This window comes from Cetorhinus maximus, chromosome 6 (genome assembly GCF_964194155.1).
Source record: "Cetorhinus maximus chromosome 6, sCetMax3.hap1.1, whole genome shotgun sequence".
In the NCBI taxonomy this organism is placed as follows: domain Eukaryota; kingdom Metazoa; phylum Chordata; class Chondrichthyes; order Lamniformes; family Cetorhinidae; genus Cetorhinus; species Cetorhinus maximus.
This window is the reverse complement of record NC_135884.1, coordinates 29160287-29179979: the sequence shown is the minus strand read 5'-3', so window position 1 is coordinate 29179979 and position 19693 is coordinate 29160287. Positions and strand designations below refer to the sequence as shown.

Sequence of the window (19693 nt, the reverse complement as noted above, 5' to 3'; positions counted from 1 at the left end):
TGAATTGGATAACTATCTGTAGAGAGAAAATTTGCTGGGCCATGGGGGAAAAGTGGGTAGTGGAGCTAGGTGAGTTGCTCTATCAGAGAACAGCTACAGACATGATGGGCCAAATGACTTCCCTCTGTAACCATTCCGTGACTCTATTCTATGTTTCTCTGAATGGTTCTTTCTGCTTTTGGAGGGATCATGTCCCTTCAGTTCTGCCTCCTTTGTCCCAAATACAAAGTACACCTGCATTGTTCCGATGCATTTATTTTCTTTTGACGGACATGGGGATCATACTACAAAAGCAAAATACTGCAGTTCCTGGAAGTCTGAAATAAAAATAGAAAATGCTAGAAAATACTCAGCAGGTCAGGCAGCATCTGTGGAGAGAGGAACAGGGTTAATGTTACAGTTAAGGATCATATGCTGCAATCAATTGAAGTTGAGCAAAAGCGGCTAATGCAATATTGGATTTTACTGGTGATACCTACTGTTCCACCAATATTCTTGGCCTCCTGCAGCACGGGTGCACAGTGTTTGCTGTAAATGGCAATGTCGCTGTATTTTCTGGTGGAATCAGCCATTAGGAGTTTCACGCCCAGATATGCAGCTCTGTTTAAAGTGCGGTCAACCACATTAGATGAACATTTTATTATATGATGAAATTGCATAAAATTTTATACGCAAACTTAATTAAATTGAAACTTTAAAACCTTCCCATCGGGTATGACACAACCAATTAACTGTGATAAAACAGTTTCATTCTGAGGAGGTTTTAGGCCTTGGGATGTTATCACCCTTAAGGAGAAAATGTGTACAGGCTGAAGGTTCATATTGGATCGTGGAAGAAGGCATAATTTGTCACTGGTGAGAACCATAGAATAATACATATTTTTGTGTTTATTCTTCCTAAATAATCTGCTCCACTCATAAACTCTTCACCGCTGCCAGGTCTCTGCTATGCTCTCCTACAGCAGTTACTTCGTACGTGAGAATAAAGGGGATGACTTTCCCTGCCTTTTGATTATCTTCCTCTTGTCGGGAAGTACACAACTTGCAACCCAAGCCTTTCAACAAGATAGCTGCCTGCTGGGATACTATACACATGTCTCTAGACTATCCTTCTGTAATATAAGCCCTGCTGCAGCCATCATTAGCTTGAGAAGAGGTTTTTTAGTTCACTTTTTATAGCAATTATTCAATTCTTTTTGGAAATTTCAAGTATATTTCAAATAAAATATTAAAGTAGAATGCTAAAATAGTGTGGTCAATTCCTAGTAAAATAAAATTCTTAGCACTGTTAATATATGAAAATAATTTTGTCGTAAAGTGAAATAGAATGTGTTTTCTCTGTTCCAGGTTACTCCAGAACACCATTGCGTATCAGAAGCAATTCTGAGTCCAACTCAACCTTGGAGTTAAGAGGGCACCTTCAGCACCTCAGTTCTGTACCATGCATTCAGCAAACAGGAAGAAAGCTAACCAACAAATCATCAGTCAGGAAAGTCACTGCCCAAAAACCTCAAGGCAAGTTCCAAGTGTGAAACACTGAAATTGCATTAAGCAGAAAAATAGCTTTCAATCTTATGGCAAACAACCTGATCCAATGAAGGTAAAACCAGATGAATTGGATTAGCAGTTGTGGCTGCAGGATTATGAAAATAATTTTTTAAAAATTCAGTGGGCAGAAACAAATAAAATATCTACCAATAAGTGTTCATAAAAAATATTAAAGTGTATTTCATTTTAGAAGTAAAATTTAAACTGTGGAATGCATGATTGGGTTAAATGTGTTGGGGATTTGGTTATGATGTTCCAATTAGAAATCAACAATGATGTGAATGTAATGAAGTTCCATTTTTAACTTATTTTGCTATCTGATTAACAGTATAGCTGGGTGCAAAATGACAATTTACTGTCATTCTTTTCATCTAAATTTTGGTCCATCCTCTGAGAACCTTTTCTTCTATTCCCCCCCGCCCCCCGCTCTGTCCTAGCTGCCCTTTAACATGATTAGCAGCAACATGTCTGTCCTGGTGCCTCCTCTGTTCAGCTGTAAATGCAAATGTGCTAAAAGGCGTGCCCAGGTTTTAACCAACTTCCTGAGTGCGTTTGTTTCACCAGAGTTTTGGGTTCCATTTGCAAATAGGCTGCTGCTTGTTACTGGTCTGCACATGTGTCAAGATTTATGTTACTTCTATAACTTTGTCTCACACCTTTTCACCAGCCACACTTTATTTAAGCAACCTCCAGCTTCTTTTTGAACATGAGGATGAATAGATTGCCCAGGGTCGTGCTGCTTGTTGTTGGGTTTGAGAGGATCCAAAACTATTCCAATGAGAAAGTCACTCTATCTTCAGGCCTTGCAGAAGGAGAGCTATGACCTCAGGGTGCATTTCCACCTTAGCCACACTACTTAAACCCATCCTTACACTGCCACTGGTGTGTATACAGTCAGAAGAAAGGCTCGCCAGACAACTGCAGTAAATGCTGGGTGAGGAGTGGGTGGGGCTGTGGCGGATGGTGGCAGTGGTGAGATGAAGTGTGGATGCCAAAGGTGCTGCTTGCGGGGACAGTCAGGTGGTACAGTCAGTTGGGGAGGTGTGGTGTGATGCTGGGGAGTTTGTATAGCTGGATGGGCATGGGGACTGGTGATGCTACTTATTTGGGTAGTTAAAATGTTTGTTGATGGATCATGAGTTTGATATTGTTTATAATGAGTGGTTGTGGTTGATAATACTGTGGAGTAGGATTGATGTGCTGTGGGGGAGCATAGTAATGGTGCTCATGTGGGAGAAGTGTAATCATTTAGCATCTGATTATGGCATCCTTTGGGAACTTGCACGTAGATGCCTTAAGACTTGTCCAGCTACAATCTCGCCAATCTCTAGGTAAGGAGGGGTCCAAAGGGGTTCTATTTCACAACCTGATAAAGGAGACATTCTGTGATAGTTGTATCACAATCCTCCTCCAATGCCTCTCCATCATTGTCCAGCTGGGTGAGACTGCATTTGCTTTGTTCCATTCTTATCTATTGAATTTTAGTCAAGAGAGTCAACTGCAATGGCTTCTGTTCTTGCTTTCGCACTGTTACCTCTGGTGTTCTCTAAGGATCTGCCCTTGTTTTCCTCATGTTTCTCCTCTATGCGCTGCTTCTCAGTGACATCATCCAAAAACGCAGCAGCAGTTTTTAAGTGTGCAATGATTGTTCTACCTCTCCACAGCCTCTCTCAACTCCTCCATTGTCTCTATGTCTGACATCCAGTACTGGATGAGTAGAAATTTCTTCGGTTAAATACTGGGAAGACTAAAGCCATTGCCTTTGGTCCCCACTACAAATACCATTCCCTTACCACTGACTCCATCTCTCTCCCTGGAACTGCCAAAGGCTGAACCGACCGTTCACAACCTTGGTGTCATATTTGACTGAGATGAGCGTCCGACTACAAAAAGGCACCTCCGTAACGTTGCCCAACTCTGCTCCTGTATTGGCTCTTCTGCTGATGAAACCCTCATGCCCTTGTTACCTTGAAATATGATTATTCCCATGCACTCCTGACTGGCCTCCCACATTCTACCCCCGTAAGAAGTTATCAAAAACTCTACCCATGCCCAAACTTGCACCAAATCCTGTATACCCATCACACCACCTCTGTACTCACTGAGCTATATTGGCTTCTGGTTAAGCAAAGTTCTAAACCTTTTTTCAAATTTCTCCATGGCCTTTCCTCTCCCCATCTCTGTATCCTCCTCCTGTCCTACAACTCTCAGATTTTTGCATTCCTCCAAATCTGTTCCCTTGTGCATTCCCAATTTGAATTGCTCCAGGATTAGTCAGCATGCTTTTAGCTGCGGCCGAAAAATTAGTAAAATTGGAAAATGACTGGTCCTAGTAAAACCTGTCTGAATTGAAATGGAACTCCTGTAGCACTGGTACCAGTAGTCCTGGTTTTTGACTATTTTCAACTGGTATGAACTGGCTTTTCCTTCCCTAAACCTCTCCACCTCTCTACCCATCTCTGCTCCTTTAAGATGTTCCTTTAAAACCTACCCCTCGACTCAGTTTTTAGTCATCTATCCGAATGTCTTTTCCTCTTAGTTCTAACCTGCGCCCTCTTTCTCATTCCCCATTTCCACTCCCCTCCCCCCACAATCGTGTCATTTTAAAATTTTAAACTGGCTTATTTGTTGATCAAAATTGTATATCTGGTTTGCAAGATGTGATTTTTAAATAGAAAGTAAAAATATTAATTGAAATTATTCGTTTGGATAGAGGAGTTACAAAACAGTACAATTTTTAAAGTAGTATCTTTAAGTTCCCTTCATAATACCAGCTAATGTGGTTTGTGATCCATTCCAAATAGGTTTATAAACTTTGCATGGTACTGTGGTAAGGTACAATTGCCTTCATCTTATCACAGTCCAATTTTAATACTGCCTCAAATTGTAAATGTGTTGCTATGGTTACTGCTTACGTATAACTGTTCAGACTGGTTCATATGCAAATATATATAAGCAACATAAAATAGCAAAATACTTAAACTGGTGTTTTGCTTTTTTGTCATTCTTGCAGATGATCCAGTATTTCACTGGACGTACTGAATATAATTGTTAATTTTGAATTCAGTGTAATATTTCTGAGAGAATCCATCAGAACCAGAAAGAGGAAGGAAGCTGTGGAGGAGCTGAACATACCCACACAAAGACATGTGCAAAGTACACTAGTTGCTATATAGCAAAATTAGGAACAGTGCAACAACAATCAAACCACTGTGTAATAATCTATTAATGCAAAAGAAAATAATTGACATATTTATCGCAGCAGAAGAAAATAAAGTAAATTTTTTGACTAACTGCCTTTTTTGTTTTGGGTACTGCACTTACCTTTACTTATGGTTACAAAACCACACTTTTTTTTTATCGTTTTCAGTACTTCCTGTTCTAGCAACAAGGAAGCACAAAGTCCAACTTTCAATCGTTGAACGTTGTGCGTTATGTTTCTGAATGACAGGTTAAAAATGGAGTATAGTAAAGGAATGTTTCACCAAACGTACAGTTAGAATCTTATAGGTTGCTTTCAGGGTACGTTATGGCACCTTGCAGCATAAAGTAGAAACCCGAAGTGTGATAAATGAAAACTTGTTGCTGGTCTGCTCTCGACAAGAAGTGATTTATGAAGACACGAGCTGAATTGTAAAGAAGAACTCCATTAAATAATTGTCCATGATTTTATATTAGTACCTCCTAAGCCTGTCCATCTTCAAACCTTGTGCTACGAAGAACCATTTCAGCTGATTCCTCCAGCTCCATCGAGGCCTCTGCCAGCTGACCCTAAGCTAACCAAGAGCACCTATTCAAAGGCTGAGAGCAAAGAAACACCAGGGTTGCCTTGTGTCTCCTCACTTATTGAGAAATTTGAAAGTGTCAGGTAAGCCATTCTGTCTACCTACTTGCTGAGTTTTCAAAATGTTATTGATCCATCTTGGGACAGTGTGTGTCAGAACCCGAATGCTTTTCTGTTACCTTGTTGGAGTAGGCGAGATCAAAGAGGGTGGGACCATAGCTTGCACCACCACAACTCTGTTGTCTAAGCACTTAGTGAAATATTTAACTTACATCCTGTAATACAATTAAACTTATGTTGGAAAGGATTTTCTGAAGGCTGAAATGGCAGCATTTATAAATTTGTTGCCTGCTTCATTGAATCATGGGCAGTCTCCAAGTAATTTCTTAAAATATTGACTTTAAATTTGTAACAAGAAATAAAATTTGTCTTCATGTTCACAAACCAAATAGTGAAGCTGCATTATTGTGTAAGGAAAGCATTTTTCCAATTGGAGCGGCTTTTAGCTACATGCACTGGGCTAATTTTGAGTTTTTCCAGTACCATTGCCCTCTGTTCTATACAACTATATAAGCCAGTGAGTCCTTGGAATGATTCTGCAAGATAATGTCATTGGGCCTCAAGTATTAGTTTTATTTTCTTATGTCAGGTGCAGCCAGTTATTTCCCATTATTGAACAAACATTTGCATTTTTCAGGCATAACCAATCCAGTAAGTAGAACCCTGATTTGATACTTAATTTTTATTTGAGCCAGTTACTGGCGAATGAAACAATCAGATTTTGTTGTTTAGCTCAAATGGCTGCATCCAGCTTCTGTTTCCTGAAATGGGGTATGTAGAAATTAGAAATGAACTGCCCAGGGGTTTATCCTTTCTCTAAATCCATGGATAATACTAACGTTAGTAGTGTCATTAGAAGCTTGCTGTTAGCCTGATTATACTGATAATGTTAAACGTTATCACTTACTTGATAGAAAAGCTGTTTTTTTTTCCTACTTTTTAAATTTTTGTAAGTCATGGTTGTAGGCAGATTTGATGTATATATTCTTAAAAAGCAAACTTAGAGTTAATAGAAATATAAATGGACATAGACATGATGGGCCAAATGGCAGCCTCCTGTAATGTAAATCTTTCGATGTTTCTAAAAAAATCTTTCTATAAACAGAAAATCTCCCCACAGATGCTGCCTGGCCTGAGTATTTCCAGCATTTTCTGTTCGTACTACAGATGTTGGAAATCTGAAATATTTTTGCCTTTGTATTAGATTTAATGGAATCTGTTTAAATTGCTTGCATCTATGTGAAATGTCAATGTGTTACTGCAGGCTACTAAGTCCAGAGATCACTAAAAGAAATCAGCTGATTCTGTCCCTTAAAATGGAACAATCGCAGGACTCCTCCGAGTGTGCAGCATCTGACAGTGAATTGGAGCCAGCAGGCTCAGCTGAGGGTACAACAGAAAAAACTGATTTGAATGAACATGAAATCAGCATGGAGGTGATGGAACATTCAAATGAGGACAGTGTTACAATGACAGAAAGTGATGTAAAGGACAATGACCCTACGAGCATAACCAGGACTCAAGAGGCAAGTGCTGCAGCTGAAATTGGTGGGTCTACTCTAGAGCAAAATGGGAATGGTAAAATACCCAACAGGGACAGTGGGATTGATAGTCCCTCGTGTAGTGGGGAATGTGAAGTTTTTCCCAATGAAGAAGGCATGGAGGAGAAAAAGAATGCCAGTTCTATAGACAAGGAAACTGACACGGAGATCAAAACTGATGATGCTTCTGAAATACAACAAAAAAGAGATTCCACCCAGGAGGAAGATGATAGTGATATGGATGAGGGTAGCAGTGAAGAAAATGAAGCAGCTGAAGTGTCTAAGATTGAACAGTCAGAAACAATCAAGGTAAGGTGTTACTTACAGAGATTTTATCAAATGTGGGTACAGAAAGCAGCTGAACACATCACATCAAATAGTTTGTTTCTCATGGGCAATACAGTTTGGAGTGTAATATTTGAACATGTTTTCTTTCATGAAATCTCGATCTGCAGTCAGAATAAAATAATGAGAGAAACACCATTTGTTATCAATTAGCATTGTATATTGCTACAAAGGTGAAAGAAAAGGGAATAATACAGCAAATTTTGAGTAACTTCCTGGTGTTGGCGACTTAAATATTCCTGAAGTATTTGCTTTCTGTTTACAAACACAACTGATAACTCGGAAGTGGGTTAGAACACAAACAGGGTCTGGAAAATGCCGGTGTAGCGAGAAAATGTAGCCTCATCAATCAGCTTTTCCTCCGTTCCCTTCTTCAATTTTCTTCTCTTTAAATTTGTCCTATTTTGAGCAACAAGTGCTACAGAGGCTGTACATTCTAGGGACATAACACAATTGATCCTGATGCTGGGAGTATGACTTACTCCATCCAACAACAACACAATTCACCAATCTACTGAGATGCAAAGGTGGCATTATCATGACCAACTAACAAACTCAATGGCTGAAAGACAAAACAAAATTCAATGGTGATGCAGCTGTAGTTCATGAGTGGTTACGACTAATGTTAAATGAAAAATATAAGCCTTAACTTACGGCAAGAAATAGTGACAAGGACGAGGAATGGGAATATTGTCGAAACCAATGGAGAGATCAAAAAATAATGAGGATTGAGGGTCTATGATAAATCTTGTAGATTGTGTCATGGCTAATTGCTGAGTTTTTCCCTGAGCACATCAAGATCAAAGAGAACGGTGAATGAGGGCATGTACCCGTTGCAATCATTTTATTTTAAGACATTAATAAAGTATATGGACATGCTAGACGTGCTTAGTGAATATTCTTGTTTTTACATTCATAGTAGAGAAGTGGGATACAATTCCAGAGGTACAGGAATGTGTAAAGATTAGTGACGGGGAGATACTTAGATACATTTATATAGTTATTTGAAAAACCGTAATGGCTAAAATATGGATTTAGTAGACTCAGGTGGAGTACCCATTTGGCCCTTCAAGCCAGCTATGCCATTCAACAAGATTATCGCTGATCTGCCTCAACTCCATGTCCCCACACTATCCTCCGACCCCTTAATTCTCTTAGTATCCACAAATTGACCTTAGTCTTGACTTACTATAGAACCTCAAAAGAATAATCTGTGGATTATTGCCTGAGCCACGAGCAAGTTGGCATAGGGTAAATAAGATTAGGATGTTGAATGCGTGGCTCAAGGATTGTTGTGGGAAGAATGGGTTTCGATTCGTGTGGCGCTGGCATTACTACTGGGGAAAGTGTGAGCTGTACCATTGGGACGGTCTTCACTTGACCTGTGCTGGAAGCAGTGTTCTGCACGTTGTATATCAAGGGCAGTAGAGAGGGCTTTAAACTAATTAATTGTGGGGAGAGATCATGTGAGGGATGATGTGGTAGACTAAAGGAAAAGGCCAAGGCAATAGAGCAAGGTAGCAATAAGGGTAATGATAATGGAAACATAGGAGGAAGGAACAGAGTGCACCAGCAGATAAGGCCAGAGTTGGCAAGAGTAAAAAGACAGAACTAAAGGTCTGCATCTGAATGTGTGTGACATTGGTAACAAAATGGATGAAGTGACAATTCAAATAGAAATAAATATGTATGACCTAATAACCATTACAGAGCTGTGGCCTCAAGGTGACCAAGGCTGGGACCTAATATTCAAAAGTACTTGATGTTTCTGAAGCACAGGAAGCTAGGAAAAGGTGGTGGGGTAGCTCTGTTAATTGAGGATGTCATTAGTAATGAGGAATTACCTTAGTCCTAAAGATCAAGATGTAGAATCAGTTTGGGTCGAGATGAGAAATACCAAAGGTAAGAAGTCACATGTGGGAGTAGTGCTTAGGTTCCCTAACAGTAACTACACTGTAGGATGGAGTATTTTGGAAGAAATAATGGGGGATTTTAAAAAGGATACTGCTATAATCATTGGTGATTTTCATCTACATATAAACTGGATGAATCAGATTGGCAATGGTAGCCTGGTAGATGAGTTCCTACTGTTTTCAGGACTATTTTTCAGAGCAGCACATTCTACACCCAGAGAGCAGGCTATTCTAGACCTAGTAATGTAATGAGACATGATTGATTAATTAATGACTTCATAATGAAGGAGCCTCGAGACAGTCGTGATCATAACATAGTTGAATTTTGCATTCAGTTTGAAGGTGAGAAGAGTGAGCCTAAGATTAGTGTTTTAAACTTAAAATAAAGGCAATTACAAGGGTATGAAGACAGAACTGGCTAAAGTGAACTGGAATATTAGATTAAAGAGTGGGACAGTAGAGATGCAGCAGCAGACATTTAAGGAAGTATTTCATAACATTTAACAAAGATACATTCCAGTGAGAAAGAAAGAGACTCTAGGAGAAGGATGCACCATTTGTGGCTAGGTAAGGAAGTAAAAGGTAATAACAAATTGAAGGAAAAAGCATACAATTTTGTAAAGATTAGTGGTAGGTCAGAAGGTTGCACAGAATTCAAAAACCAACGAAGAATGATTTTAAAAAATGAAGGGGGATAAATTAGCGTATGAGAGAAAGCTAGCTTGAAATATAATAACAGATAGTAAGAGTTTCTCCAAGTATTTAAAAAGGAAAAGAGTAAGTAAACTGAGCGCTTGCCCACTAGAGAGAGAACCTGGGGAATTAATAATGAGAAATAAAGAAATGGCAGAAGCATTGAACAGATATTTTGTCTGTCTTCATTGTAGAAAACATAAGTAACATCCCAGAAATACTTTTAAATCAAGAGGTTAAAGGAAGGGAGGAACTGAACATTTACAATCACCAGGAAAGGGTATTGAGAAAACTATTGGAACTAAAAGCTGACAGGTCCCTGGGTCGTGATGGACTTCATCCTAGGGCCTTAAAACAAGTGGCTACAGAGATAGTAGATGCACTGGTTGCAATTTTCCAATATACCCTAGACTTGGGAAAGATCCCATCAGATTGAAAATAGTGAATGTAATTCCCCTATTCAAGAAAGGAGACAGAAAGCAGGAAACTACAGGTCAGTTAGCTTAACATCTGCCATAGGGAAAATTCTTGAATCTGTTATTAAGAAAGCAGGGCATTAAAATATCTTAATGCAATCAGGCAGAGTCGACATAGTTTTGTGAAAGAAAAATTGTGTTTGACTAATTTATTAGAGATCTTTGAAGAAGTGACAAGCAACATGAATAAGGGGGAACCTGTAGTTGTGCTATGCTTGGATTTCCAGAATGTATTTGTTAAGGTGCCACATCAAAGGTTACTATGCAAAATAGGACCTTATGGTGTAGGGGATAAGATATATGCATGGATAGAGGATTGGTTAGCTGACAGGAAGCAGAGAGTATGGATGAATGGATCATTTTCGGGTTGGCAAGATGTAACGAGTGGCGGGCCACACAATTCAGTGCTAGGGCTTCAACTCTTTACAGTCTATATCAATGACTTGGACGAAGGGACAGAATGATTGGTTGCTAAATTTGCTGATGACTCAAAGATAGATAGGAGAGTAAGTTGTGAAGAGGACATAAGGCAACAAAGAGATATAGATAGGTTAAATGAGTGGGCAAAAATTTGGCAGGTGGAGTATAATGTGGGAAAATGTGAACTTGTTCATTTTCACGGAAGAAGAGAAAAGCAGCATATTATTTAAATGGAGAGAGATTGCTGAACTCTGCAGTACAGAGGGATCTGGGTACCTTTTTTAAATTCGTTCATGGAATGTGGGTGTCACTGGCTAGGCCAACATTTATTAGCTATCCCTAATTACCCTCGAGAAGGTGCTGGTGAGCTGCCGCCTTGAACCGCTGCAGTCCATGTGGTGTAGGTACATCCACAGTGCTGTTAGAGAGGGAGTTCCAGGGTTTTGATCCAGCGACAGTGAAGGAACGGTGATATATTTCCAAGTCAGGATGGCGAGTGTCTTGGCGGGGATCTTCCAAGTGGTGGTGTTCCCATCTATCTGCTGCCCTTGCCCTTCTAGATGGTAGTGGTCATGGATTTGGAAGGTGCAGTCTAAGGAGCCTTGGTGAATTCCTGCAGTACATCTTGTAGATGGTACACACTGCTGCTACAGTGCATCGATGATGGAGGGAGTGAATGTTTGTGGATGTGGTGCCAATCAAGTGGGCTGCTTTGTTCTGTTTGGTGTCAAGCTTCTGTGTTTTCAGAGCTGCACTCATCCAGGCAAGTGGGGAGTATTCCATCACACTCCTGACTTGTGCCTTGGTGGACAGGCTTTTGGGAGTCAGGAGATGAGTTGCTCATCACAGGATTCCTAGCCTCTGACCTGCTCTTGTAGCCATAGTATTTATATGGCTAGTCCAGTTCAGTTTCTGGCCAATGGTAACCCCCAGGATGTTGATAGTGGGGGATTCAGTGATGGCAATGCCAATGAACGTCAAGGAGCGATGGTCAGCTTCTCTCTTGTTGGAGATGGTCATTGCCTGGCAAATGTCTGGCATGAATGTTACTTGCCACTTGGCAGCCCAAGCCTGAATATTGTCCAGGTCTTGTTGCATTTGGACATGGACTGCTTCAATATCTGAGGAGCCACGAATGGTGCTGAACATTGTGCAATCATCAGCGAACATCCCCACTTCTGACCTTATGATGGAATAAAGGTCATTTATGAAGCAGCTGAAGGTGGTTGGGCCTTGGATACTCCCCTGAGGAACTCTTGCAGTGATGTCCTGGAGCTGAGATATTGACCTCCAACAACCACAGCCTTTTGTGCTAGGTATGACTCCAACCAGAAGAGAGTTTTCCCCCTGATTCCCATTGACTTCAGTTTTGCTAAGGCTCCTTGATGCCACACTTGGTCAAATGCAGGCACTCTCAACTTACCTTGCGAGTTCAGCTTTTTTGTCCATGTTTGAACCAAGGCTGTAATGAGGTCAGGAGCTGAGTGGCCCTGGCGGAACCCAAACTGGGCGTCAGTGAGCAGTTTATTGCTAAGCAAGTGCCGCCTGATAGCACTGGTGATGACCCTTCCATTTCTTTACTGATAATCGAGAGTAGACTAATGGGGCAGTAATTGGCCGGGTTGGATTTGTCCTGCTTTTTGTGTACAGGACATGCCTGGGCAATTTTCCACATAGCTAGGCAGATGCGAGTGTTGTAGCTGTACTGGAACAGCTTGGCTAGGGGCACGGCAAGCCCTGGAGCACAACTCTTCAGTACTATTGCTGGAATATTGTCAGAGCCCATAGCCTTTGCAATTACCAGTGCCTTCAACCGTTTCTTGATATCACATAGAGTGAATCAAATTGGCTGGAGACTGTCGTCTGTGATGCTGGGGACCTCCGGAGGAGGCCAAGATGGATCATCCACTTGGCATTTCTGGCTGAAGATTGTAGCAAATGTTTCAGCCTTATCTTGTGCACTGCTGTGCTGGACTCCTCCATCATTGAGAATGGGGATATTTGTGGAGCTTCCTCCTCAAGTCAGTTGTTTAATTGTCCACCACCATTCACGACTGGATGTGGCAGGACTGCAGAGCTTGGATCTGATCCTTTGTTTGTGTGATCACTTAGCTCTGTCTATCACTTGCTGCATATGCTGTTTGGCATGCAAATGGTCATGTGTTATAGCTTCACCTGGTTGACACCTCATTTTAAGGTATGACTGGTGCTGCTCCTGGCATGCTCTCCTGCACTCTTCATTGAAACAGGGTTGATCCCCTGGCTTGATGGTAATGGTAGAGTGGAGCATATGCCAGGCCAGGAGCTTACAGATTGTATTCGAGTTCAGTTCTGCTGCTGCTGATGGCCCACAGCGCCTCATGGATGCCCAGTCTTCAGTCGCTAGATCTGTTTGAAATCTATCCCATTTAGCACGTTGGTAGTGCCACACTACACGATGGAGGGTATCCTCAATGTGAAGGCGGGACTTCGTCTCCACATCCTGGTACATGAATCACAAAAAGTTTGTATGCAAGAATAGCAAATGATTAGGAAGACAAATGGGACGTTGACATTTATTGCAAGGGGAGTAGGGATGTTTTGCTACAGTTATACAGGGTGTTGTTGGTGAGACCATATCGACTACTGTGTATGATTTTGGTTGTCTTATTTAAAGGGTATAATTAGATAAGCAGTTCAGACCGATTCCTGGGATGAAGGGGCTATCTTTGAGGAAAGGCTGGATAGGTTGGGCCTGTATACATTGGAGTTTTGAAGAATGAGAGGTGATCTTATTGAAACATACAAGATCCTGAGGAGACTTGACAGAATGGATGCTGAAAGAATGATTCTGTTTGTGCAAAGACTAGAACTAGGGGACACAGTTTAAAAATAAGGGATCTCCCATTTAAGTTGGAGAAGAGGAGAAATTTGTTTTTGTTAGTATGTGGAATTCTCTTCCCCAAAGAGCCATGGAGGCAGGGTCGTTGAATATTTTTAAGGCTGAGCTAGATTGATTCTTGATTAGCAATGGAGTCAAAGGTTATAATGGGTAGACAGGAAAGTGGAGCTGAGGGCACAATCAGAGCAGCCATGATCTTATTAAATGGTGGAGTAGGCTCGAGTGGTCGAATAGCCGACTCCTACTCCTAGTTTGTATGTATGTATTTTTGTATACCACCTGAGAACCTGGAGCTTTCTAAGGGAGACAGCTCCAAAAGACCCTTTAGGTGATGAAATTTCTCCTCATCGCAATCCTAAATGGCTGACCCCTTATTCTAAGACTGTGTCCCGATGTTCCTGATTCCCAGTCAGGGGAAACATTTTTTCAACAGCTACCCTGTCTAGTCCTTTAAGAATGTTATGTTTCATTGAAATCACCACTCATTCTTCTAATCTCCATGGAATATAGGCCTAGACTACTCAATCTCCGCTCATAGGACAATCCCCTCATCCCAGGAGCCAGTCTAAAGAACCTTCATTACACTCCCTCTAGAGCAAGTATGTCCTTCCTTGGGTAAGGAGTTCAAGACTGCACACAATGGGTTGAATATTGTGGGACCTTACAGGAGTGGGATAGGAAGCAGGGACTAGGAAAAATTGTTAGGTTGGTGGGTGGGGGTGGGTGGGTACAGGGAACCTGGAGATCCTGCCACTCAGGGGACAATTGTGTCACTTAAATGGCCAATTAAGGGCATTTTCTCTCTGCTGCTGACAGTTTGCCAGCGGCAGATGGACCCTTGGCCACGTGGGAGACTGCCTGATGAACCCTGGCAGCCTCCCTGCAGGCTTGGGGATCCTCCTATTCGGGCACTTTCTGGCTCACAGCTGGTAATGGATGTTGCCATAGCAAGAGCCTTCCCTGAGCCTCACACTGAACACACTGCCATCCCCCTACTGGTGCCTTGCTATTTGCTCCGCTGACCCCTGGTGCCACATGCCTTACTGCGAGGGCTGCATCCAGCGCTGCGTCTCTCAGCTGGACGCGGTCCCAGCAGTGGCCTCCGCTCCTGCTGGTGCTGCTTGGACAGCCAGCAGCTCATTAGCTGCAAAATGGCATGAAAACCAGCTGGGGGGGTTCCACCAAATGGCTGAGAGATGGTTGCCCACATCTTTCCAGCACATCACTGGGTTACCATTGTCCCGACAAAATCCAGTCCAGTAAGTGAGAAAAACAAAATCTTGAGGGTGATGGAGATCTGAAATAAAAACAAGATGCTGGAAATACTCAGGTCAGGCAAGGTATGTGGAGAAAGAAATAGAGCTCATGTTTCATCAGAACTGATTAGAGAAGAACCAGGCTGACTATAGAAGGTATAGAAGGGACAGTGAAAACCAAAAAGAGTAATGAAGAGACTGTCAGCCAACATAAAGGTGAATCAAAAAGTCTTCTGTAAGCATATAAATAGTAAAAGTGTGTAGAAGGAGGTGTAGGGCTGATTAGGAACCAAAAAGTAGAATTTCACATCAAAGTAGAGGACATGGCTGAGATATTAAATTAGTACTTTGCATCTGTCTTTATCAAGGAAGAAGTTGTTGCCTAAGTCATGGTAAAAGAGAAGACAGTTGAATCAGTGGATGGTGCAGAGAGGTGGTATTAGATAGGGTGACTGTACTTGAGATACATCCAAGGGTACTGAGGGAAGGAAGAAAGGCACTGGCCATAATCTTCCAATCTTCTTTAGATACAGGGGTGGTGCCAGAGGACTGGAGATTTGCAAATGTTACACCTTTGTTCAACAAGTGTGTAAGGATAAGCCCAGCAATTACAGGGCCAGTCAGTTTAACCTCTGTGGTGAGAAAACTTTTAGAAACTATAATTTGAGACAAAATTAACAGTCACTTGGAAAAACGTGGATTAATTAAGGAAGTCCAGCACAGATTTGTTAAAAGCAAATTGGGATTAACTTGCTTGAGATTTTTGATGATGGTAATGCAGTTGATGTGGTGTACATGGACTTCTAAAAGGCATGTGATAAAGTGCCACATAACAGGCTTCTTAGCAAAGTTTAAGCCCATGGAATAAGAGGGACAGTGGCAGCATGGATATGAAATTGGCTGAATGACAGGAAATAGTTGTGGGTAATGGTTGTTTTTCAGATTGGAGGAAGGTTTACAGTGGGGTTCCCCAGAGATCAGTGTTTGGACCCTTTCTTTGCTTAATATAGATTAATGACCTAGGTTTGGATGTCAAGGGACAATTTCAAAATTTGCATATGACACAAAGCTTGAAGGTTTTGTGAAATGTGAGGAGGAAAGTGTTAAACTTCAAGAGAACGTAAAGGCTGGTGGAACGGGCGGACAAGTGGCAGATGGAATTTAACGTAGAGAAGTGTGAAGTGAGTTAATTTGGTAGGAGCAATGAGAAGAGGCAATATTAAATAAAGGTTACAATTCTAAAGGGGATGTAGGAGCAGGGGTCCTGGGAGTATATGTACACAAATCATTGAAGCTGGCAGGGCTGGTTGAGTAAATGGTTAATAAAGCATTTGGGATCCTGGGCTTTATAAACAGAGGAATAGAGTGTAAAAGCAAGGAAATTATGATAAACCTGTATAAAAACACTGATTTTGCCTCAACTTGAGTATTGTATTCAGGTCTGGGCACCACACTTTAGGAAGGATGTGAAGGTATTAGAGAGGCTGCAAAAAAGATTTGAGATTGGTTCTCAGGATGAGGAACTTCAGTTATGTGGATAGATTGGAGAAGCTGGGGGTGTTTTCCTTGTGGAAGAGAAATTAAAAAGATATTTGATAGATGTGTTCAAAATAATGAGGGGTCTGGACAGAGTAGACAGGGAGAAATTGTTCCTGTTGGCAGAAGGATGAAGAACCTGAGGGCACCAATTTAAGGTAATCAGCAAATGAAGCAATGGAGACAAGAGGAAAAACCTTTTTACACTGCAAGTGGTTAGGATCTGGAATGCACTGTCTGAGAGTGTGGTGGAGGCAGATAGAATCAAGGCCTTCAAAGGAGAATTAGATCATTAACTGAAGAGGAAAAATGTTCAGGGCTTTGGGGAAAAGACAGGACTAGGACCAGGTGAGTTACAGAGAGCTGGTATTGACACAATGGGCCAAATGACTGCCCCTTAAATTGTAACCATTGTATGATGTTATGAATTGAAGATCATCTTACTTTGTTCCCAACTCTCTGACTCCTAGATTTGGAAATGCAGGGAAATATACTTAAGTTTGCAGAAGTTACATTGATGTTTGGTATAGAGTATTGTGAAGAACTGAGCAGAAAATTGCAAAAGAGCAGTGATTAAGCAAATTTTGAGAAGGATGGTGAATGCAGTTTAATGTAACAAAGTATGAGGTAGAACACTTCAGCACTGGGGGAATAAATGGGATTATAATCAAAAGGGTAAGTGCTTTGCGGTGGGGAGGTGCATAAACCATTCAAAAACTAGCTCTCATTTGCAGAACACACCCAAGACTGAGATGATGCTGGGCTTCATCACAAGCAGTTGACAAAGTGAAAACAAGGAAGTTTGACTGCAGTTGTGTATTGCAATGCTAGTCACCCCAACTTGGAATATTGTGTTTTGAATGCTCCAATTTGGGAAGAATATATAACATTTGCAAAGTCTTGTAACCACTTGCCTATCACTAACCTTCCTTTCACCTCCAAAGGCCTTGAATATGTTACCTCCCAGGTCCTTGCCCATCTTTCCCTCAACTATATGCTTGAAACTCTCCAAAGGAGGTTTCTGCCTCACCACAGTACTGAGCCAATGGCATCCTGAGCAACTGCAATCGTTTGGCTATCCCTTATCTTTCTTGATATGTCTGCAGCTTTTGACACAGTTGAACGCACTATTTTCCTCCAGTGCCTCTCCTTGGTTGTCCTGGTGAGTGGAACTGCCCTCGCCTGGTTCCACGCTTATCTTTTCTATCATAGAGAATCTTTTGTAATGACTTCTTATCCTGCTCCTGTGCCATTACCTCTGGAGTTCCCCATGAGCTATACTTGACTCACCTATTTCTTTCTCCTCAGTCTGCTGCCTCACAATTACATCATCCAAAGTCATGATGTTGGCTCAGGATTGGTGAGGAGGGGCTATTTTGCAGTGAGGGATTTCCATTGGGACCTGCAGAGTTTAACAGCCGGACCTGATTAATATATTTTGTCTGTTTCCCGGCTGCAGTCAGCCAGATTGAGAGGCTGGCTGGTGGGTAAGCCTTCAGCCCCAGGCCTCAGTTAGGGTGCAGAGAGGAGGGTTAGGAAAGACTTGGTAGGGGTGAGGATGGTTGGAGATCCTGATTTTGGGAGGAAAAGAGGGTAAGTGGAAAGACACTTACCTGCTGGATCCAGCAGACCTTGCCTCCCTTTAGCTGCCAGGTTTCCAGAGGACGACTAGAAAACCTAACTGACCAGCTTAAAATTTAAAATAGGATTTAAATTTGAGGCATGCAGCCTTGTTATAATATTTAAATGACAAACCCAGCTCTGCGAGTGTGTTGGTTCAGCAACCCTCTGTTCCGCCTTTGTTAAAACTGGAGGGACCTGGGTTTGAGATTTTTAACATTTTAATATCCCAAACCCAATTCTAACGACTCAGGCCAATTTGTGGTGCTTAAAATTCTTCTCGTGTCGCCAGGTTCCGCATGCACACTGATACCACAACCACACTTAACCCTGTTGCTGATCCGATATTTAGCACTAGATGAGCAGAAATTTCCTTCACTTAAAACATTGGAAATATTCAAGCCATTGTATTTGACACCTAACACAGACTCTGTTTCCTCTTCACTGATTCCATCACCTTCCCTAGTCAGCCTTGGGTTGGACCAGACTGTTTGCAGCCTTGGTGTCCTATTTGACGCTGAGCTTTTGACCCAATATCCTCTTCATCATCAAGACCACCTACTCCAATCTCTATGTAATATCATCCATCTGCTGCTCAAGCTCTTAGTTATACTTTGGTTACCTCCGGACTTGACTATTCCAATGAGCTCCGGGCCAGCCTTCCATTCTCCACCCTCCGTAGACTTGAGCTCATCCAAAACTCAGCAACCTTAACTCGCACTAAGTCCTATTCAACCATTATCCCTGTGCACACTGACGTAAATGGCTTTGGATCCACCAATGCCTTAAATTGAAAACTCTTATCCTTCTTTTCAAATATCTCCATGGTCTTGCTCCTCCCTATCTCTAACCTTTGAACCCCACAACCTCCTAAGCTTTCGGCATTTCCCCCAATTCTGATTTCCTCTTTATCCCAACTTTTTTTGCCCTCACCATCGATTCATGTACCTTCTGCCTTCTAGGCCCTAAGCTCTGGAATTTCCTTCCAAAACCCAGTATTGCATCAGTATTTACTCAGAAAACTGGCATAGTGTATAAGGAAGGAAGGGAAACAAGCAGTAGTTTCATGGAACATATAGAGATTAAAGAGGAGGAGGTGCTTGCTGCCTTACAGCGAATAAAGGTAGATAAATCCCCCGGGCCTGACATGATATTCCCTCGGACCTTGAGGCAGACTAGTGTAGAAATTGCAGGGGCCCTGGCAGAAATATTTAAAATGGTGAGGTACCAGAGGATTGGAGGGTAGCTCATGTTGTTCTGTTGTTTAAAAAAGGCTCCAAAAGTAAACCAGGTAATTACAGGCCAGTGAGCCTGACGTCAGTAGTAGGTAAATTATTGGAAGGTGTTCTGAGAGATCGGATATATAATTATTTGGACAGCCAAGAGCTGATTAAGGATAGTCAACATGGCTTTGTGCGTGGTAGGTCGTGTTTAACGAACCTTGTAGAGTTTTTCGAGGAGGTTACCAAGAAAGTAGATGAAGGAAAGGCTGTGGATGTTGTCTACATGGACTTTAGTAAGGCCTTTGACAAGGTCCCACATGGGAGGTTAGTTCACTTGGTATCCATGGAGAGGTTGTAAACTGGATTCGGAATTGGCTGTGTGGGAGAAGACAGAGAG

The 19693-nt window shown here is 41.7% G+C and overlaps 1 protein-coding gene across 3 annotated transcripts in view; it reads left to right on the top strand.

The window, feature by feature from the left end:
- LOC144681675 (FYVE, RhoGEF and PH domain-containing protein 3-like) overlaps window positions 1-19693 on the top strand; it is a 250601-nt gene that overhangs the window by 124359 nt on the left and 106549 nt on the right. For all 3 annotated transcript variants that reach the window (XM_078543496.1, XM_078543495.1, XM_078543497.1), the window contains exons 2-4: window positions 1348-1515; window positions 5227-5416; window positions 6657-7242. In XM_078543496.1, the coding sequence (XP_078399622.1) occupies window positions 1348-1515; window positions 5227-5416; window positions 6657-7242 (944 nt within the window). The remainder of the gene's footprint in view (window positions 1-1347; window positions 1516-5226; window positions 5417-6656; window positions 7243-19693) is intronic.